This window comes from Dromaius novaehollandiae, chromosome 10 (assembly GCF_036370855.1).
Source record: "Dromaius novaehollandiae isolate bDroNov1 chromosome 10, bDroNov1.hap1, whole genome shotgun sequence".
NCBI lineage: Eukaryota > Metazoa > Chordata > Aves > Casuariiformes > Dromaiidae > Dromaius > Dromaius novaehollandiae.
In genome coordinates this window covers 7,241,714-7,263,391 of record NC_088107.1, presented here as the reverse complement: position 1 = coordinate 7,263,391, position 21,678 = coordinate 7,241,714, and the positions used below count along the sequence as shown (strand labels likewise).

General features: G+C 52.4%; 1 protein-coding gene and 1 long non-coding RNA gene across 3 annotated transcripts in view; one reads left to right on the top strand and one right to left on the bottom strand.

The window, feature by feature from the left end:
* RGMA (repulsive guidance molecule BMP co-receptor a) overlaps positions 1-12,060 on the bottom strand; it is a 27,024-nt gene extending 14,964 nt beyond the window's left edge. Inside the window, exons 1-2 of one of the 2 annotated variants that reach the window (XM_064517196.1) lie at positions 11,829-12,060; positions 3,987-4,102 (exon numbers count right to left, since the gene is read on the bottom strand). In XM_064517196.1, coding sequence (XP_064373266.1) covers positions 3,987-4,102; positions 11,829-11,842 — 130 coding nt within the window. In that variant the 5' untranslated portion in view covers positions 11,843-12,060. The remainder of the gene's footprint in view (positions 1-3,986; positions 4,103-11,828) is intronic. The other variant, XM_064517197.1, reaches the window with a different exon arrangement.
* LOC112985629 (uncharacterized) overlaps positions 11,135-21,678 on the top strand; it is a 27,528-nt gene continuing 16,984 nt past the window's right edge. Inside the window, exon 1 of the long non-coding RNA XR_003259788.2 lies at positions 11,135-11,239. This is a non-coding gene — a long non-coding RNA (uncharacterized LOC112985629). The remainder of the gene's footprint in view (positions 11,240-21,678) is intronic.

Below are 21,678 nucleotides of genomic sequence, written 5' to 3'. Positions count from 1 at the left end.
CAGCAAGGCTTTGGGGCGGGCGGCCCCGGATCCTGGCACTTTGGGTTTCCAGTGGAGGCATCACACTTTCCACCCCGGAGCCTTTTTCCCAGGCTGCCTTGGCGAAGCATTTGAAGGCAGGACCCGCCACCCACAGCCCTGGGGCCCCTCCAGGTGCGGCGGCGGGGCCCTCCTCCTCCTCCTCCTCGCCCGGCCGAGGCAGGCGGCAGAGGCTGGGGAGGGAAAAGTGCTTTACGCTTACAGGTGTGTTATTCCCTCTAGGAATAATCATCCTGACCGTGCTCTTGTGAAATCGCAGCCCTTCAAATGCCGAGCTAAATGAGACACAAAAGGAGACGGAGAAAAGCCCGGAGCACATAAATCTGGATGAGGCAAATTTATACAATTAAAATGCCTGCCAAAAAAAATTGCGGCAGCTCAATTGGAGGCGTTGATTTGAGCGCAGGGTGGGGAGCAGGACAACCTGGAGTCCTCCCGTCCCGGATTCGGGGACCGAACCACTAATGTCAATTATGGAGAACAACCCTCGTGCACGCCCGACACAGACCCTCGCACTCTGCCGCAGATGCCAGCCTTGCTCCCCATGGCTGGAGCTCCCATGGAAGCAGGAGACAATATCTGACCCTCCGTCAAAGCCACAGACTTCCACAAGTTCGTTTAGTTTTAAATACATCTCATTGCTAGGACCCCTGGGCTCAAGTTTTAATTTTAAGAGAATACGTCACACAACCGAAAGACCGCTCAAGCCTCGTGTCTCCTGGCCTCGTCCGTCCCGGCGAGGAGATGCGCACTGCTTTGTGCCCTCAAGGCTGTCCCACCGCAGGCCCTTGTGCCCTCAGAAAGGGCTGGCCGGAGTGCGGCACGCAGCCAGAAGAAAGGCAGCTGGCGAGGAAACCGAAACGCCGTCAAGCATCATTGGGGGCTTTGGGGACCAAAGTCAAGAGCTGTGCAGAAAGGACAGGAGAGCGAGGTACAAGGAAATGCTGGGACTCGAGGGAAGCCTGGGCTCTGTCTGACCTCTCTACGCAGGGGGAGCTTTCCTTGCCTGCAGTTAAATGCCCCCCCGGGGGCAGAGCTGCTCAGTGGGTGCGCGCCGGGGCTGCGTGTGCGCAGCAGCCGGCTCGTGCTCCTGCGGCCCGATGACTTCATCGAGGGGATGGCATCTGGTTTTGCCGTTGGACATAATTCAATTCTGCCCCTCGCTGCAGGAATTTCAGCCGGCGGAGCAGTGATTTAGTGAGACGGGCTGCACTTGAGTGCAGAGCAATCTGCGGGCTGCAATCGAACGCCTGGTTATTCTTAGAGCTCAGGGACAAGGAAATAAATATCCCAGTGATGGAGCTCTGCTTTTAATGCCGGCAGTTGCCCATTGCAGGTTATGAAGCTCTCTAAAGGCCTTCAGGAGTGCTGCCCTTGGAAGCACCCTCCTGGTACCGTGTGCAGCCAGGCAGGGCTCTGCCCGCACAACCTGCAGCATCGAGACCAGATTTGCCGGGATGCACAGAAAAAGGCCGGAGCGCCCCTCCATCACCGCAGCATCCCCGTCTGCTGCTCCAAAGCCCCTTCCCCTGGCGCGGCCCTGCCAAAGCCTGCGGTGGTTTCTGGAATATGCCCGGAAGAGAGAGACCGCAAAACTCATTGTTGCTGTGGCCGGAGCCGGTGCTGCAGCCCGGGTCTCCGGAGACGGCAGGTTGGTGCAGACACCAAGCAGAGCGCCCAGGTTAGGAAGCTGTCAGGGCACTGCAGCACTGCTGCGCGAGTGCTTTCACGTGCACGGCTGGCTGTGCAGGCCACAGAGGCGGGAACCTCGGGCCGCCGGCACTGTAAACCCTCAGTCGCTCTCAATATCCCCCCTTTCCTCCTAGCCAAGGGTCTGGAAGCTGGAGAAGGCAATTTTGGAGGAAAACAAGCGTGTCCACCCCATCTGCATTAAAAAAGGTGCTTCCTCTCAGCCCCGCGTGGCCTTGCCGGCAGTCGCAGAGCGCTCCCGCTTCCAAGCGGAGCCCGGCTTCCAGCAAGCAGCAACACAAGGCAGCCAAAATATTTCCAGGTTTACGTTTTAATCCCTGCCCGGACAACACCCGGCGCTGGAGCGGGTCCCCCACCACCACCGTGCCCTGTGTCCCCCAGCGCTGGAAATGCACCCCGGGCGGCTGCTTTACACGTTTGGGAGGTGGTGTTTTATCAGCCTCCGCGGGGCACCGCCGGCCGCGGCCTCGAAGGCGTCGAAAGCCGGGTCCGTGCAGCGGGCGAAGGCCCGGGGCGGCACAGCGGTGTGGGAGGCGGCCCAGCCCGGGGCACGGGTCCACGAGCCGAGCCGCCCGCCCGGGCAGTCCGTGCTCCGCCGGTGCCCCGCGCCCGCCGGTGCCGCAGCACCTCGTTTCGCCAGTTCTCTGCACCTTATTTGACTGCTGAAGGCAGAGTGGGACGAACCAGCCAACCAGAGCCCGTATCAAGTTCTTTCTTGCACCGTAAATCTCAAAGCCTCAATACTTCAACTCAAAACGCTCCATAAAGGGAGCTCAGCAGCATGTACTGGATCGGATCAAAAGTCCCCAGAACAACGAAAAAAAACCCCAAATAAAACCACAAATGGGTTTCTCTGCATCCAGCCTGCCTGGGTGCTGAGGAGCCACCGCTGCGCAGGGAGAGCGGAGGGACACCTTGGTCCCAAATGGCACCGAAAAGGCTCCCCTCGCCACGTCTGGGCGAAGAGGGCGAAGGGGGAGGAAGGGCGTAAGGCATTTATTTATTTATTTATTACATGTGTGTGCAAGACTGCTTCACCTACAGTTATGCAAAAGAAATGCGGAGGCAATTTAGGGGAAAAAAAAAAGGCAAGGTTTGTGAAAATAAAAAGATAAATCGGGAGATTTAAGTGTTAGGGCTTTTCTTCCCCCCCCCCCCCCCCCCACACACACACACACACTTTCTCCCTCTTTTTTTTCCCCCTTGCAAATGAAAAAAAAAAGGAGGTAAAGAAACTGGAGAGTTTTGGAAGGAACAAATCCGCCTCTGTGGACTTGGTTTCCCCTCCCCCAACAAAAACAAGCACTCAGGGCTTGAAGGAATTTGCAGGCAGAGATCTGCCAAAAACATTGTGAAAAACTATGGGGGATTCATTGGAAACAGATGGCGTTTTCAGCTGTAATTCTGAAATTCTCTCCTTTTCTGACACAATACAAACAAACCGGGCACAGGATGGCGGGGGGAGACGGCCGGGGGGGCCGGCCCAGCAATGTTATCGGGCAGCAAGATTAGCGATGGGTGCGAGCGGCCGCGCGGGTGTGCGGGCAGGGGGGCGGGCGGCGAGGGGTTTTGGCCGGGGCGGCAGATGCTCGCAGGACCATTTGGTTGCCATCTCGCCATTTGCTTATACCCTCTGACAGCAGAACAGCTCCCAGCCCGGCTCGTGCAAGTTTTCCAGCTAAACAATGGTGCAAAGCAGGCGGTGCAAAAAAAAAAGGGGGGGAAAAAAAGGGAAAAAAAAGGAAAAAAAGGGAAAAGCAAAGGCAGCGACGCCGGCGGAGGGGAGGCGTGCGGCGGCCGCGGCCCCCACGCGCGACACCGCCGCGGGGCAACGCGGCCCCCGGGCATCCCCGGGGCATCGCTCGGGCATTTCGCCCCCGGGAAAGGGAGGACAACGGGACCTGCCTGACGGCCGCTGTCAGCAGCGATCCTCAGCCCGCCCTATATGCGGGGCTTGCTTTTATTTCCACCTTTCGTGCGCACCGGGGAGACAAAGAATATGAGGTCAAGGCAACCCCCCCTCCGCCCCCCGCCGCATCTGCTTGGAGAAAAGCGAGGGAAAGGGGGGGAACACCAAAACGGAGCCCCTATTGCTTATTTTAGACATGTGGCAAGCTGCTGCAAAGAGAGGGAGAGAGAAAGAGGCCCACAGACAGGGGTAACAGGCTGCTATCCAAGGGCTGCGAGAAATACACGGGAGGGGAAAAAAACCTTCAAAACAAGAGGCCGTGTCTTACCTGAAGGGAAGATGCAGAGAAAGACAGGGAGGATTTGGAAAAGTCCCAGGGCTGTGGATCCTGCCCCTCTCCCCATACCCATCCATCCAGCTCGAGCTTTAACCACTATCCTCTCCCTGGAAGAAGAGTTTAAAAAGAAAAAAAAAAAGGAGAAGGGAAGAGAGGAAGAGAAAAACAAAAGGAAAAAATAAATCAATTGAAAGGAAGACGGAAAAAAAAAATCAAAAGCCCCACATGGCTGCACGGAGCGCCGCGCTCGCTGTGCAGGGCAGGGACAGGCGGCCCCAGCTCCCGGGCTCGGGTGGCCTCTGCACTGAAGGATTACACAGACTTTTTCTCCTTCTCCTCCTCGCCTTCCCCTCCCATTACAAAACAGCCCCGACCATCAATCATCCCGGCCGCCTTCCAATGCCGGCGTCCTCCGCGGGCGCCTCCTCCTCCGCGGGCGCCTCCCCGCCTCCGAGGCCGCCCTCGCCGCTCTCGCCGCCCCCGGGGCCGCGGGGCCGCAGCGCGGGGGCGGCCGGGGGGCGGCAGCCTGCGGCGCCCGGCCCGGGGGCGGGGGGGGGACGCGGCCCCGCGGCTCTCCCGGCCCCCGGCTGCGGTCGGTGCTGCCGCTGCGGCTCGACGGCGGCGGCCGTGGGGGCCCGAACGGCGCGTGGGACATGGGCAGAGCGCTTTGGGTCTTGCCAGCGCCGGGGACTTGCGTCCCTGAGGGGCAGAGGGGCCGCGGGTCTGGAGCGCGGAGGGGGCAGCTGAGGCGGGGGGGCTCGAGCACGCTCGGGGCTGCGGGGCGGGCGCTGCTGGCAGCCGGCCCCGCGCTCTGCCCCCCGCGAGCAGCTCCGCCGCGCCGGCCCCGCGCTGCCGTAGGTGGGAGCGTTTCACAACGCGTCCCAGGTCGTTCACCCACACCCGCACTGGCAGCCGCGAAGTAAGCGCGGGTGACTCACAAACAGCAGGTCTCACAGGTAGCAGTCATTAGACCGACAGTCCCTGGAGACAGGAACGGCTGTCCGGACCACCGAACCCAGCCGCTAGCCCGCTGAAGGACCAGCCTGGAGGGCTAACGGGTACCTGTGCTTCCTCGAGCCTGGTGTAAGAAGGCATTGTAAAGGCTTCGCCAAAACCTCTGTCACAGCCTGGTTGGCATCGCCAGCCCACATGTAGCTCTGGATATTCAGTTTGTCCCTCTCTCCATGGGGAGGTCTCACCGGTTGTACTGGCACCAGCGTCCTGGGGCTCTCACTTTCTGCAGCCCAAGGGACCCTCTGGGCCAGATGGCCGTCCCTGGACCCCCTCCCTGCTCATGGGGTGTGAATGAACCAGCACCTCTGGGCACACTGGCACTTGCCTGCTGGGCTTCAAAATACTGCTATTTTCTGCCACCAGCAAGGCCACGGCAAAAACAAGGACGGCTGGTTGGAGCTGCAGCCGCACTGTCCCAGAGGTTTGCTCCACTCAGGAAAAGGCCAAGCCAGAAGGAAAGCATCCCCTTAACACTACACCAGCGCGCTTAGCTCTCTTTTAAAATTTCCCTTGAAGGATGATTTAGTCATGATGAACTAAGACAACTTCATTTCTGAATGACTGCCCACGGGTGTAATATGCTTTAATTAATGTGCTTTAACTTCCCTGTTTTAGATCATTAGCCCTCCTTTGATTGAGGGTCCCCCTGCCATCCTAAAGTTTCATCTCCTTTCTCTTGGGGATCTTATATAGAGAATAAAAAAGATTTTTCTTTTTTAACCCGGCCTTTCTCCCAACTCTGTAAATACTCCTTCACAAAGGGTCTTTCCTCCTACAGCTTAGGAGATGTTCCTTGACTTTGCCTCTAGTTGTCCACGGAAATTCTCTCCTCTTTCCCCTCACAGACACCCTTAAGGATACTTTTTGAACAGATGATGGCTTAAGTCTCCAAGAAGATTTTATGATCTCCTCCTTGCGGTGGATTGACTCTGTGATTCAGCTACAACAAACATCCCATGGAGGGTGGGGTGAGGAAGGTGAGAGGGGCGTGAATATCTGAGCAGACATTCTCAGATCTGGTATCACTGATCTCGTTCTCTTCGTGGGGTTTGAGCCCCTTTGCCTCCAAATGGCAGCACACCAGGGTTTTGTCCAGGCTGCAACTGGAATTAAAATGAAACTTTTCCATACAGGACCCATATGGGATCTAAAAAACTTGCGGCCTTTTCTGCTTGATTGGAGCTCTGTCTTGGTCCTGACCCCTCTACCGTTAGACTCGGGTGATGTCCAGTAAAGCCAGTTTTGCTGCAGAAGAGCTGCCAGCCTGGGCCGAGCGGGGTGAGAGATGAAAGCTGGCAGGCCGGATCCAGACCTGTAGCGAAGGCAGCATGGGAGAAACGCCTACCCCAAGCACCTCTCTGTGGGGGATATCAAACAGGGGCAAATATGTCCAAGCCCTGCCAGCTGTGCTGCCACCCAAGAAGAAATCCTCGCTGATGGGATGTGTAGGCAGCTGGAGCTGGAAGGAGCCTGGGGGGAAGGGAGTGGACCCAGGAGCTGGGAAGAGTCCAGGCAGGGGGAGAATGAGGGAAAGCGGTTTTAGACCCCCAAACCCTCCTCTTGCTCTCGCCTTGCCTTTCTGCAGTGCAAGCTTTGCTTTCATTTCAGTCTCAGAAATCTCACTTCAGCTGTTTCCCAGCCTGATGACATATAGCACGATCTATTTATTTTTTAACTCACACAACAGCTGAATTACTAACTTTTAAAATCCAGGTGCTAAATAGCTGCTGTGAGGCTGGTTTGTTTGACCTAAAGCCCCACTTTGGCATTGCTGTTTGGCGGCAAACTCGCACATTGCAATGTGAGACTGGAATCCAGTTAAAGCTTTTTTTTTTTTAAGTAAGACCCTTGTGAAGCTTCTGCCTTTGGTTTAGGCAAAACTGTGCTGTCATAAAGCAATGATCTGATGACACTGGCTCCAGTTTGTAAAAATTTCTCCTCGATTTTGCTCAGTTGCATCATGCCTTGCAAATGGGACTGCTGTTTTTGGCATTGATCAAAGCAGAGGATTTCACTGGAGAAAACAACAGATGTGTCCAAACCGTAACAGCAGAGCGGGGAAGGGCCCCCAATAAGGTGTGTTTCTGAAATCCTGCTCCCCATCCCATGTTTTACAAATCACCTTCACCTTTCTGGTTAGCTGAATCGAAGACCTGGACTTTAAATCACCCCCCCAAAACATAGGCGGTGTGAAATTAGTATCTCTGCTTCGCCTACGGGAGATGTCTAGGCTGCTAAATGTGGAACAAAGTGAAGCGTTGGCTGCTTTTTCCCTTGCTTCTTCCCTTCTCAAAGCCCAGACGGGCACCTCCATTTAGGCAGCGCCTTTGAGCATGGAGGAGCCCGATGCTCTTTGCAAACAATGTGTGGGAAACCACCCGCCGCTCCGTGCAAACACCTCGGCGGGAGCGCGCGGTTACAGGGTGCAGCCGCTTGGCTCAAGGGGCAAAGGATCAGCCTCTGTCATTTACACATTGATCCTCTTGTTTAATGTCATTACGGAGGGGTGGCATGCCTCCGAGTTTCTAGGTGACAAATAAGGAGAAATCGGTCAGGGTTAGCCGGTACAATTCTCCAAGGTATTTGCAGGATGTGCAGAAAGGGCACAGATCCTGGGGGAAATTCAGCAGGGACTGGTTGTCTTTACTTTCCTGAATATTTCCCAGCACCCTCTCCGCCCTGGGTCACACCATGCATGGCTGTGGGCTTCAGTGAGGCTAGTGAGTATGTCTAATTTGAACAGTAAGGTTTATAGATGATACCTCCCCTTACAGCCTTCCTAATGGAATTACTCAGTACCTATAATTATACGGCTAAAATAGTAAATATGGGTATTTCTGAGGACTGTAACTAGTAGTTAGAGGAATGGATGTCAGGACTCCTAGGTCTACTCCTGACTCTCCCATGAACTTTCTGCGTGGCAACTCTGCATGCAGCTATCTCACACAGCTTCAGAAAGCAACTTTGCCTTCTCTGCCTCAGCGTCCCCGCAGTAAGAAATGAGGCAGCGCTTATCTACTGTGCAGTGGGGTGGGGAATTTAGTTAAGACATGTTTGCAAAACCCTGTATGATCTTCAGGAAATGTTTATGAGGGCAAAATTATCTTCCCACGCAAGTCCATGGCAAAACACTCCTTGACTTTTCTGAATGGAGGATCAACCTTGAGGAGTAACTCTGGCATGAATGTTCACAGCAATGCACAAAGGCTGCATCGGCTCGTAAAATGCCATTTAACATCTAGGACCATACAAACTTGTAGCCTATATCAGATCCATATGAATTATCCATATTAAATATTCCTGGGCGTTTCTATTGCTACTGATGGAACTTGAAAATATAATCACCACTCCACAGACACCAAAAGATGCCTGTGAACCCCAGTGCTTAGGTGTTGGTGGCAAACCAGTTGAGATGAGAGAGGCCGTGCCTACCACCTGTTCTGATTCATTTTGTGCTATGGAGTTTCCATCAGTGAATAACGTTGGTGTCCGTTTTTAGTATTCTGGATGCTAGACTGCAGGGAAAAAAGTTATCTGGTTGCTGAGCCTAGTTCAAAACTGGTTAGAAAATACTAAGTAGCACACTGGATCTCAGATTAGCAGATATTTGTTCCTTGCTGTTGACATTGCTCCCCTCTCACCGCACCTTCCTTATTCTGCTGTTTTGCTTAGTTGTTGTGTCCAGCTGTAAATTTGGCAAGAGATCGCCTTTTTCACTGTATGTTCAAGCAAAGTCTAACATAAGCAGGCCCTGTCAAAGGGGTGCTGCTAAAATGAAGAACTGATTTTAACAGTGGTCATCTGTATTTGATGTTCCTCAGGACGGAGTTTAGGTGAACTCTGGTCAGGGCCCGGCCAGAATAAACCATGATCGCCAGAGCAGGAAGATAATCCCAAAATGTTCTGCAATGATTTATATTAGTGTTTGGTTTAAGCAGCAAAAAGCAGACCACTCCTTAAAGAAGGAAGAAAGGAAAAACACTTGCTGTTTGGAGTAGAAAACCCCAAATTATTCTCCAGGGAGGTCTGACAAGTGATTCCAAAATGCTCATGGAAGAAAAACCAAACACCTGTGCTCTGAAAGATTTCCATATTAAAGAAAAAAATTCTAAACAAGAAGAAAAAAAATCATTCATCTTTTTGCAAGTGAGAGCCACACCTCACATCTGTGATAGTGGAAAACATTGCAGCTCATTTTTAAGACCTTCCTTTTACTCATCATTCTATTATTTACCACTTTACAGTTTTCCCTGCTGACAGCATGAGCAGAAACTCTCCCGTAGCTGTCAGATACCAGCTTTACGCTTCCGTATGTTGTTGTGCACCTTGAAGCTGCTCAGAAAGTGTCGAAAAAAGCTTCCCTACTAACCTGTCTTCCTCCACAACACAGCCTGGGCAGAGAAAGCATCTGTCAGGGGCCTCATTAGTGCCGTACATATAACTTTTGCAGTAACTTAATGGGGCAGGCGGAGGTGATGGCACGGAGCTGGGCTTTGAAGGCAGATCAACTACTGCCTAGCAAAGCGCAGAGAAGCCAGTTCACTGTTTCAGGTAACGAACCTGCCCAGAGCTGCCTCTGTGAACGTTAGACTCGTCAGTCTGGCTACTTGAAGAGAGGCGCTTGGGTCGAAGGTATAATAAAATACAGCTTTGTAACAACAATAAAAAAACAATAATGCTTTCTTGACCTGCAACTTTCCATCTGCAGAGGGTGACTGATTAAAAGCTTCCCTAAATGAAGCTGCTGTGGGTTATCTCTTTACAGTGCCCACTCCAAACAGTCGGACACAAAAGTCACATCTAAACGCTCAAAACCGGCCAGGCTGAACAAGGGGCAGGGAAGACGGGGTGGTGGAAAACCTCCAGTCTCACCTGTGACGGCAAGCGAGACAAGCAGAGATATTTTCAGACAAATAGAGTTTATCACGTTAACTTTTTTGACTGGTGGCATTCGTTGCTTTCCCCCCCCTTTCGCTGGCTCGCAATGCCTTGTGGCGTGAGCTCGGCTCTCACGCAAGGGAGCTTGTAGTCATCCCTTGTCCTGCAGGGCGGAGGACTGGCTGGGACTCCTCCTCCGGGGATTTGGCTCTCTGCTAGGAGCTGGTCTTCTTGGCCCAGTTTCCTCTTAGGAGTAAATACTAAGCAACATCTCTTTAGTGTATCTTCTTCATGTCTCACCTCCCATCTAAAAAACCACGTGGGCCGGGAGTGCCCAAGAGCACGTTCGAATGGCCAAATGTCAGCTCAGCAGAAAGGACAGATAAATCTGAACTGCCAAAAAATAAACAGCACAGAAGAGTCACGGAGACCTGTGTGTTTGTCAGCAGAGACAGAAACCAGTTTGCGTAGCAGGACAGTAGGACAACCTCATCTTTCTCTGCTGCTTTTAAAAACTGCTCATGTCTTGAAAAAGTGTAGACATAGCTGCCTAATTCTCCCCCTCTCCAACCGAACAGGTCAGCTGAGGACATCTCCGAGGTCTCCTCATTTCAAGGTAACAGGGCTCTTGCCAAAAAACCAGCAATTTTTTGCAAATGTAGGTCTTGAGCACATTGAGTTACAAAATGCTAAGGACCCTGACGGCATCATCAGCCGATTTTAAACATTTTCCTGAATATCTCCTAGGACAGAGACATTCCTTCTTATGAGGAAAAGCAATAGCACAAATCTCGCATCCAGCACCTCCGTAGGTATTTCAGCAAATGACACTGGATTGCTGCGGTAGCTGTTTCTGAGCAGGGAGCAGCTTTCAGACGGGCACATGTGCTTCCTCCGCGGATTAAGTACCGCTCGGGGCTCTCGTTCCCGCTGGGTGGTGCTGTTATCCCTAAACCATTTGCAAAAGTATCCAATTTATAAAATAAATGCAATCCAACGCTGCCTTAAACCACATGACATAACAGCAGCTTGCAAGCTCTCATTAAAATCTCAATTTGGGGAAATTGATTCTACCTCTGAGCAATTGCGATGCAATTACTCCAACAGGCAGCAATCAAGAATCACATCAAAACAACACCAAACTTTCATCTCCTGCCTCACAACCACCACCACAACAAAAAGCACCTGTCTTGCAAACACAACCCGGTTTCCTTAAATATATATAATATTTGGGTCCCTGAGTGGAAGCAAGCCTCGACAGGGGTTATTCTGGCTGGTGCCTCTGAAATGTCCTGACTCGGGGCGATATTCTGCCGCTTTGCACCGCTTCCTCCTTTTTTCTCCTAGCTGAGGTTAGTGGGCTGTTTACGGAGCCGGTCGTTGGGGAGGAAGGCAGCAAAGCCGAGCCTTGCTCCGCCGCGAGCGACGCGCCGGCCCGCGCGGCTCCCCGCGGCTCCCGCGGCCGCGCAGCTGTCACACCTGGGGCCGGCGGAGCCCCCCGGCTCTGAGCCCACGGGATCTGGGGGGAGAGCTGGGCATCCCCGCAAGCGGGCCGCGCCGTGTCATAGCGCTCGGCGCCGGTACGAGCTCTCCAACGGGGAAGGGCAAAATGCTGGGGGTGCGGGGGGAGGGGGGGGGTTCAGTTTGGATGCGTGGCCTTGCAAGGAAGCAATTCAGCGGATTTAGCCCAGGAGGTTGCGCTTTTAGCGGAAGCATCAAAGGGAGGGTAGATAAAGCCACGCACGCACGCGGGGCTAGCGCGAAGGCGGCCGCAGAGGCAGCGGGCAGAGCAGCCGGGGGGAGCCGGGGCTTCTCGCCGAGGCGCCCCGGAAGGGAGGAGGCAGATGGCAGCCGCAGCCTCAACAGGTCCCGCGGCGGCGCGCGGAGCCGCCCCCGGGCCCGGCCGCGCCGCGCCGCGCAGCAGCCCCGCGCCCCGCTTACCTTAGCGGCCGCATCGGCCTCGCCAGCCCGCCGCGGGGGGTAGCGCAGGGAGCGGCGGCTGCTTTTCCAGGAGGGGAGGGGAAAAAAAAAAAAGAAGGAAAAAGGAGAGAAAAAGGGATGGTTGGTGGGGGGAAGAGCCCAGGGCCGGCGCGCAGGCGGCCCCCCCTGCCCTGCGCAGGGCAGCGCCGGCGGGGTGCAGCGCGGCCTCGCTCAGCGGGACGCGGGGAGCCGCATCGCCCGCCCGGAGCATGTGAGAGGCAGGCGGAGGCGATAGCGCCAGATAGGGAGGTCCCCTCCCTCCCTCCCCGCATCCCTCCCTCCGCCCCGGCGGGGACGCGGGGAGCCGGCTGCGGCGGGGGAGGGCGGCGCAGCACCGGCCGGGCACCCGCCGCCCCCTCGGCGCGCAGGGAGCGGGGATGCTCCACCTGCAGCGGGGGGCACGGAGGGCAGGGGGGGCCGGGGGCTGCCCCCCCTCCGCGGGCACGGCGGGGCGAGGGGAGAGGAGCCGCTGCGGGGCGGGGCGGCCCGGGGTCCCCCTGCAGCCGCCCTGAGCCCCCGGCGTGAGCCGGAGCTGAGCACCCAGCTCCCATCGGACCGGCATCGGCGGGAGGCACCCGTGCGTGGGTGCTTGGGTGCCTGCGCTTCTGCTGCTGCGGTGGGAAGGCGCTGGGTGCAAGGCCGTGCGAGCTGGAGTGTCAGGCGCACAATTAATTACTGCAGTCCCAGAGCCACAAACGCACTCAGTACGCCTTAGCGCACGCATGATAGCAGCCCTTTGCAAAGTGCTTCTTTCTCTTCTTTCTTTGCGGTGCAGGGGGCAACACTTGCAGAGAGCACACAGCGGCTCTCCGCAGCTTGAGTAAGCTGGCAGCAAAGACAAAATGCACCTCTACGGCTCGGGCTTAAGGCTTAAAGAGGGATCTGTGTGTGTGTGTGTTAGGTACAAATTAGAAAATGGATGTGATTTAATCATAACAAATCTAAACAGCCTTGCTACAGAAAACTTGACATCAAAGGGGTCTTTTTCTTAAATGTGGATACTGTGCTTATATAGTACTGACAAAGGAACAATGTATTTGTGGATGAATCGGTAAAGAAAGAGCAGAGAAAAGACGGGGAGAAGTTTGATGTATACCAGATAAGTTTTCTGGTATATAAAGAATAGTATCTGTCTGTAATAATTATTTGCAAATCAGTTTACAGCTCTGAATACTATAGTGTCTGGATACGATAGTATAGACAGAGCTGCCTCTGTCTGGCCTGGGATGCTGTACAGACAGGAAATCAAATGGAAACCCTGCTTAGAGAAGGTAAACCAACGGGTTAGAGAAGACCCAAGTGAATATAACAGACAAAGAGGAAGGGGGGACGCGGTCGCGAGCACAGGCCTTTCTGCAGGTGTGCACAGTGGGACGGGCTCGAGTCCCACGCTGTAAAATACTGTATGCTGGAGCGTTACTAATCCGAACACTTGGGGCCTGTGTTACCATGGCGGGGCCGAGGGGAGGGGAATTGCCGCCACAAATACATATTCCCTGGTTATCCCGTGGAACTGTTTCCCTGAGAAGACAAAGCACAAGACAGAAAAAATGCTAATGCACAGGGCACTAAAAATGCCTTGGTAACAACAGCGGCAGAGCATCATGTCAGCAGCAAATTGGTGCTGAGCTCACTCCCTGCTGGGAAAAGTGAGCGCTGGCTGGAGCAGCGAGTCCCCACAGCGAGGCACAGCTCCTGCCAAGGGAACGCTTAGAAGTCTCCGCTGGCCACTTCCCCTAGCCCTTATCAGCACGCCGTTAATCTTCGGCATCGCACGAGGAGTTGGCACCTTCAGTTCCAAGTGCAAGGTGCATGTCTTTGACCTTGCCTTCTCTGCCATAAACAGCCAGCAAGGTGTAAAGTAGGTGTAAAGGCACACCTCGGAGGGCTCCCCTCTGCGTGCACTTGGCCCCGGGGGGTGCGAACAAAACACAACTGCCGTTTCGTTACATTAGATGCAGCAGATGGAAGCAGACCTGTGGAAGAAAAGGACTTGATGGAGAATGCACTGCTGGCCTTTCGCACTGGCTTTGAGAGCAATGGCATAAATTTGCCCTGCAGTGTAAAGTACAGCCAGGAGGAAAGTAAAGACATTGTTTTGTTTTCTCTTTTCTTTACTTACCCTGGGAATCCCCAATTTAGTGCCCGTGACCAGTTTCATCTATTTGTGTTAAAGATGAATTTGGTCTTCTCCCCGCACAAGGATCTGCTTGGCCACGAAACAAACAAAGCAAATAGTGCCTGTACACTTTGTCCTTCCAGAAGAGATTAAGCTTACACAAATGAGTAGGCAGTTAAAGGAGGAGCTTGGCCACAGGAGAAGAGGGATGATAGTGCAAGATCGTCATCAGCAGGCAGGTGGCTGTCCTGAGGAGCAGAAGGTGTGCGGGCGACCCGGGCAACTGACAGGTTGTGCAGTGCAGCATGGATCACTCCAGAACTCGCGGAAGTTAATGGAAGCCACCTTCAGGGGTCTGTGGACATTACTGGTTCAAGCTGCACAGGCCATGGAGAGTGCAGAGCATGAGGGCTGTTCATCTGCCATTTCCATCCACACACACGAGTCTCCTAAGCCTATTATTTTGGAGGCATGTCCCATGCTGCAGCTCTCTTCCTTGACCTCTAAAGGATCTGGCTGATCCTGAACTCAAGATGAAAGATTGCCACCTCATGGGCCGTGAACACCCGTCCATGAGATTAGGCTCTGAATTATTAATACAATCAATGACTACCTCTTTTCATCCTAGAACAGGCACAAAGGAAAGCTACAGGGGCCCTGAAAGGGAGGGAGGATTCTCCAACAGGCAGAGAGAAACAGAACAGTAGAAACTGGTTTTCCTTTTGGTGGAAACATCTCCCACATCTGTTTTATTCTGGAGGCAGGAATGACGGCACCATTCAGAACAAGGACCAGGAAAGAGGAGGTGACAACCCAACTGCGCTGCTGTGGCTGACAGTGGTGCTGCAGAATCCCTTTGGGGGTCCGTCTGCCTGGCAGCCATCCTTCCTTCCATCCCCTTCATTGCATCGGGTGCATCAGGGACTACATCAGAAAGTGGTCCCCAACAGCCTAAACTGCAGATCTGAAGCATGCATCAGGGAGATGTGATCATCACGAGGAGGAAGGGCTTGGGAGGGTGGGCAGCGGAGATGTGTTTTTCCTCACAGACAGTCCAAGTGCCACAAAGTTACTTACATCTGTGCCATGATATCCTCGTGAGGAAGTGGGAGCTGATGTCCACAGCAGGTGGTGGCTGTCTTTTGTGGGGCAAACTTTTCTGTACTGGGTTACTTCACCGAGAGAACGTCCTGGTTCTGTTCAGGTTGCAGCCTTTCTCCTTTCCCCTTGTGGACACCGTGGTGCAGAGGTGCACTCAACATACGCTATTGCATCTCTGTTCTGACTTTTACAAGTTTCCTTGGCTTGGGCATGGCCTCCCTATTTGAGACATTTCAGTCAAATTGATTGCTTTCTGTTCTTTCCCTGTTTTATTTGGGAGGCAGCTAACATGGCCCCACATTATACAAGGACCAGGGAGAAGAAAGAGCTCCACAGTTCGGAGCCCCACGTAGGAAATGCAGCCAACTGGAAAGAAAAAATAAAACAGCATCTTAATTCTGTCTTTCAGGTTAAAAAAAAAGCATTCAGCTGATAGAGCTATTCTTTCCAGGTATATAATTCAAAACATTGCTTCAGAGCTGGTCAAAATATCTGGGAAACATTGTTTCTCATTTTCATTAAAATTCAGATGAACATTACAAGTAAGATAAGAAAGCAAGGAGTATACAGTTACAATTATGTGGTGCTTTGTGATCACAAACAGATTCCGTAAACCCTACTCAGGGGCTTTTACAGTTCAATTTAACTTATTTCGGTATGTAAAGTTGAGCCGGGCAACACTGCTCTCCTACTCAGACAATCCTCACCTGTGCTCTGGTCACACGAGGGACCATGGCAAGCCAAACCACACGTCCAAGCAACCTCTCCCAGATGCATCAGCTGCCCTGGCTGAGGACCAAGCCTCCCTTTTTCCTTTGCAGCCACTTATTAAGATTCTTCTATCTCTAACTTCTAAACTTACATCTGCTTTAAGCATCAAAAAATGATACTGTTTCACCTGGAGCCTGAGAAGCAAATGCACAGCATGGCAACCGAGAAACAAGAATATGCTTGCAGGTGTTGCTAGAGAAAATGTTTAGGTTCAACACAGAACTTAAACAAGGAATAATAATTCTGCCATGCAAAGAGTTCACTGATGATGAAAGCTGTGGCAATGCCATGGAAAAGGCTATCGACCTTCACACCTCTGGGAATGAGGCGATCAGTGCCAAGGGCAGCGCTCATCTCCGTGGCGGAACAGCGAGCATTTCTGGGCTCCAACCTGGTCAGGGTGTCCTCTCCTGAATGGGGCAGTGGTCCACAGGCAAAGGAGGAGTCTGAGCAGATGGAAATATTCTTCCCCCCACCAGTGTTTCTAAACCATCTGACCTCAAGTATTTGCTGTAAGCCTAGGAGCAGTCCCTTGGGTTCAGTGCTGCTATCCCATGTTTAAAATTAAGCACATGTTGAAATACCTGGCTGAGGGAGCCTTAACATAACATTTACAGTAGAGCAAACCCTGTCAGTTACATCAATTCAATGAAGCTTTGCAATTCACAGGAAACATAAAATTCAGTGCCAGGTTGCACACAGATAAAGCTACAGAGACAGGACAGGAGTCAAACACATCTGGTCTTCTGGGGAGCAGCCAGCTCTGCTCCAGGCTTCTGCTGTCACTGCTAAACTTTACATCACAAGATGGAAAGAGCAAAGGATGTAAGGTCAGTGACAAGAGGATGTCCCCTCAGCCAAAGTGGTCCCTCACTGTGGCTCAGAGCTCTGCCTCCATTTCCAGGCAGCTGTTAGATTAGAGAAAGATTTTGATATCATTATCTCTCCTAGAGCAATCTGCAGAGAGTAGTTTGGGGAGGCATTTGGTTTTTATGTGAATTTAGGTTGCAGTTTGCGGAAGTGCTTCACTGCTACCATGCTGATTAGGTTTCCTGCAGAGACCAATGCATTAGAGGCAAGTCTGGCTACAAGATTCGTGAAGCATCAGCTGCCAAGCCTTTTGGAGACCCTAAGCCCTAGATAATCTGGTCTGTGTTGGGTGCTTTGTGTGCGATACCAGTCTGATGCCTGTGTAGTCTTCATTTCCAAAGCTACATTTGAAGGGAAATGGCAAGGGAAACATGTAATTCAAGTAGGGATTTTGGTGTTGAGCTGGAGAGATTGTGCCAACTTCAGTCTCAATCACTTTCAGAGCTGATGATTTAAATCTAGAAAGAAAGAGTAATGGGGCTGCCAAACTGCATACTGACCAGATCAAACAGGAGCTTGGAAAAGCAAAGCAAAGCAATGGTTAGGACTCAAAATAGGAGATGAGACACCTGGTACCGCAGCTGATTCAGTGTGCCAGCCTGAATGAAATACTTCACCCATCTCTTCCTCCCAGCACTGCATGCCCCCAGTGACCAGAGAGATTTCATGATGAGCAGGGCTGACTGCCTAGCAAAATCACCCAAAGACCCTCAAGAAGTACAAAATGATTAATACTGCTTGCTTAAGCCAGCTAAGAAAACCTCTTCGCCAAAGTACTTTTTCAGCGCTGCCAGCCACGGTGTCACCCCGCAGCACTGTCACCCCTGGCTGGAGCAGGGGCTGATGCGTCACGGGCCCCTGGCCCTGGGAGCCAGCCGCCCTCCTCTCGGCTCGCCGCCGCTCGCCGCTCCGCTCCAGCGCCTCCTCGCCATGAGAATACAAATTGGGCAACGCTGAGGCATATGGAGGAGAAGAATGCTCAGCTGTGAATATCGGGGATGGGTATTATCCAAACCCAGCCACCAGCACATCACCTTTTCAAAGGCTCCAAATCCACTACAAATTGCTTCTGAATGACAATGGGAATTTCTCGCCTTTCGCAAAGCCCCCCATATTAGCATCTTTATTGGAATAAACTAGCTAATTTCTCCAGTTGGAGGGCTGGTCTGGAGAATCCCTAATTCCAATTAGATGGATATTCATCAGCAACCCCGATGCTTGCGGAGCAGCCGGGAAAGCTGATGTCTGCTCCGACGAGGGGCTCACCACCTGCTGAAGTCCTGGTCTGAGACAAAGAGACGGGGAGCTCTCAGCCTCAACGCCCGCAGCAAAGCAGGACATAGCAGGGATTGTGGGGTCTTTTTAATCTTCAATTTGCTCTTGGTGGCATTTGGCAATTCACAGCCACAGGGTGGGGAGGCTGAATATGTGCTTGCAAGGACAGCAGTAAATCTGTGCCCTTTTCTGTTGTTCAGGTTCCCAAATGACAAACATACCTATGGCCAAGGCAGGCTGACTGACTGCCGCTGGACTGAAACGTGCATGTGCCAGAGTGAGATTTAGTCTGTCTGTGTGTCCACCCTGAACAATCGTATGGCAACCTGTCATTAGGTTCAATGTCAGTGTTTATCTTGAAAAATGGGGAACAGGCTTTCCCCAAACCAGGGCCTGAGGCTTTGCAGTTGGCAGTGTTGCAAAGGTGAAATTTCTTCTCCGGTGCTAGCAATAAATTCCATAAAGAAAAAGGAAAAAAGAAGAGATAATTCAAACTCTGTAAGTACACATATCTCAAATCTCAGATGGTGAGAGGACATTTTCCCTTTATTTTTGTGTTAAACTCTTGCATTTCAGCCATAGGACAGGGTTGTCTAGGAGCACTGAACTCTCCACAGTGTCACTGGCGGGAGAGGTCCCTTGTATTTTATTCTTTTCCAAGGTTAGACTTGGTAGAGGAATTCTGAAAATGTCTCTTCTCCACACTGAATGATCACGTCCCCCGAAGGCAGAGCAGGGCGAGCTTTGACACTGTCTGTCCAGCCATGGGAACAGGGTTGTTTGAGCAGCCTCCCAGACGAAAGGGGCACAGCTGCTGTGCGGGGGCCCGGCCGGAGGAGCCTCGCGGTAGGACCCGGGCTGGGACGATTGCAAGAGGGACATGTGCAGGGGGCAGAACTTGGCGATTCGCACCCAGAGGGCAAAGCCAGAGACTTCAGAGTCGTAATAAACACTGCAGCTCTCTCCCTGAGCTCAGTGAAATTTGGGGTGGGGACATCAAAGGAAAAGGACTCATTTGCAGCCACCTGTTCCCTGCTGATGGTGTCAGCTTTTGTGGCTGGAGAGGGAAGTGGGGGGGGGGGGGGATATGGGCTGTTTTGGAGGAAAAGACAGGCCTGTGGGCACTGTAACTGCAACCAGCAGTAACCACCGTAACCAACAGTGTTGGCGTGAGTCTCTCTGACTCGGGATGGTCACGGCTGCATGGGACGTGGCCCAAGTGCCCCCATGACTTTCATCTCACCACTGAGGCAAACACGTCTTGTTCTGTTTTGCTTTGCATTGGGTGCCCTGGAAAGCCCAAGTGTATTTACTCTTCAGTGTCACCTTGGCTGACAAAAGCTGCAGCACTTAAGAACTAGGCAAACCAGCAAGCACACATCAAGTTTCTGTCTCCATTCTTCCCCCGTCAGTAACTGTTGACCCAACTTCTCCTTTTGCCATTGCCTGAGCGCAGCTCGCTGCCTTCCTTGCTGAGCACCAGCCCTGCAGCCCAGCCAGTCCAGTCCTCAGCTCATCCTCACCTCTGTCAGGGGTTAATGGAAACAGGAGATGGGCTGCCAAAATGCTAGCAAACCTGACATGGCTGCTGGGGAGGCGCAGGTCAAAGGACAGAAAGGAGGACAAGCCTGTGCACAGCCCAGGCGGCTGCTGCCACCACCTGCCCCCAGCCCCAGGGTGGGAACTTCTGCTGCGCGACTCTTCTCCTCCCGGTTAAGGTGTCACCCTTTATCTAGATTGTGCTTATTTGGGCTAAATAATGAATCATTCTATTTTGTAGAGGATTTCTGCTCTCCTAGACAACTGGCTTAGGAAGCTCACACAGATACAAGGAGTTGCCTCCTTCTAGCTTCTTTCTGAGACAGAGGCACAAGGGTTTCTGCTGAGGAGGGGATTTGACCCATGCACACAGAGCACTGTGTTAGCTGGCCATCACCCAAACTACCTGGCCACTTCCACGCCCAACATGACACTCATTGCACAGCTCAGGGCGTTTGAATCACAGCACTGCTTGTTTTGATATCATGAATGAGCCCTGCTAAGGACCTGTTTATGATAGATAGATTGTATTTGGGAATTGCTTCACCAGCTATGGATATGCAGCCATTGCTGGGGTGGGATGGAGGAGTTTTGACTGGAACAGAGGATTTTCTGTCCCCTGCAAGTGCTCTTATCCCAAGTATCAGGTATCTTTCAGCAGTGCTATAGTCATGGGACAAACATGCATTAGGAGTTTCTGTTCTCATCTCTCTCAGGGAAGATCAAATGCAGTGAAATATCCCATTTTGCTGCTTGCTTTTTGAAAAATGTGTGGTATGTGTTAATGTTAGAAAAGCAAGGTCAAAGGAACAGGAGCATAGGACATAGGACTGGAAAAACCTTCTTAGGACATTCAGTTCAGTCCATGTTATCGTAGTCTTATTTGCAAACCGTTTTAAAATGAGTGCAGTTGTTTGCCCTCAGCAGTTCTACTGAAAGGCTATTTCTGAACCACAGATGTTTCCTGGGAAGAAATGTGGAAGAAAAGCTGTTGGTCTTGTGATTCCATGTGCATTAATGAAGGTCCAACCTCTGCATCAGTTCAGCAAGTCTCCTGCATCTGCAAGCTTTATCCTTACTGGGGAGGTTTCCACTGTACCCGCAGAACAAAAGATGTTATTGGTCATATGTGTCCAGGAATTTTAGGTTGGTCTTGTGGGGCTGAGGTCAGGGGGACTGTGACCTTGAGCTGAGTGCTGACTGCCTGGCGCAGCAGGGGCACGAGGCAGCTCGTAGGGACTCCCCTGCTGATGGTGCCTCAGATACTGCTCCTCTTGGCTTTTCCTCCCTCAAATCCACCCTCCTCCCTGCTGCTCGATGGTGGCAGTGCTGGGGTTGATCAGCTTGTGTCCAAAGAGCGTTACACCTTCCTCAGAGCAGATGTGAACACTTTATCTGCATTAGCAGCAACAGGAGATGACCACAGAGTGGACTCGGGTTGCTCACCTGCCATATGATTTGAAGAGAGCCCTGCACTGAATGAAGCAAATGGGATGGTTATAAGCCCCTTTCAGGAAACAGATTTACAAAGACAGGAGCTGTTTTACAAGCAGCAGAATGAAACTAGCGGTAGCAATGGCAGAAACATTGTTTTTGTGGTGAAGAAAACATTGTGTGGACAATGCCAATACAGCCCGACAGCTTCCTGCAGGAATCTTTTGAACAGTTTATTTCACATTCGCTTTTGGCACACTCTCCAACTGTATTCTTTTCCTTAGTGATTTTAGCTAAGCTGGCGATTTTTCAAAAGCCAGTCTCTCAAACCCAATGTTGTTGCTGAATCAGAGGTAGCTTTGCCAGAACTGTCTGGACTCAAACCTGACTACAAGCTCTTTCCAGCCTGCCCTGGACCAGAGATGATGTCCCACCCAAGTTATCAACCACAGACGGCACGAGGAATGCAATGGATGTGGTTCTTGAGTGCCTGAGCAGGATGTGCCACAGCGGTACCGACTGCTTGGCTGCAGGGCCAGGGAACGATGGGAAGGCACAGGTTATATTATATCTTCCTTCCTGAGTGATGTTGGCTCCAGCTCCCTCATCCTGAAAGTTTTTAAGGTCTGGTACGCTGTGGGATTAAAATTCCCACCTGGGAGGACAGTTTGGGGGGGACGTGACCTGGAACAGGGGCATGTG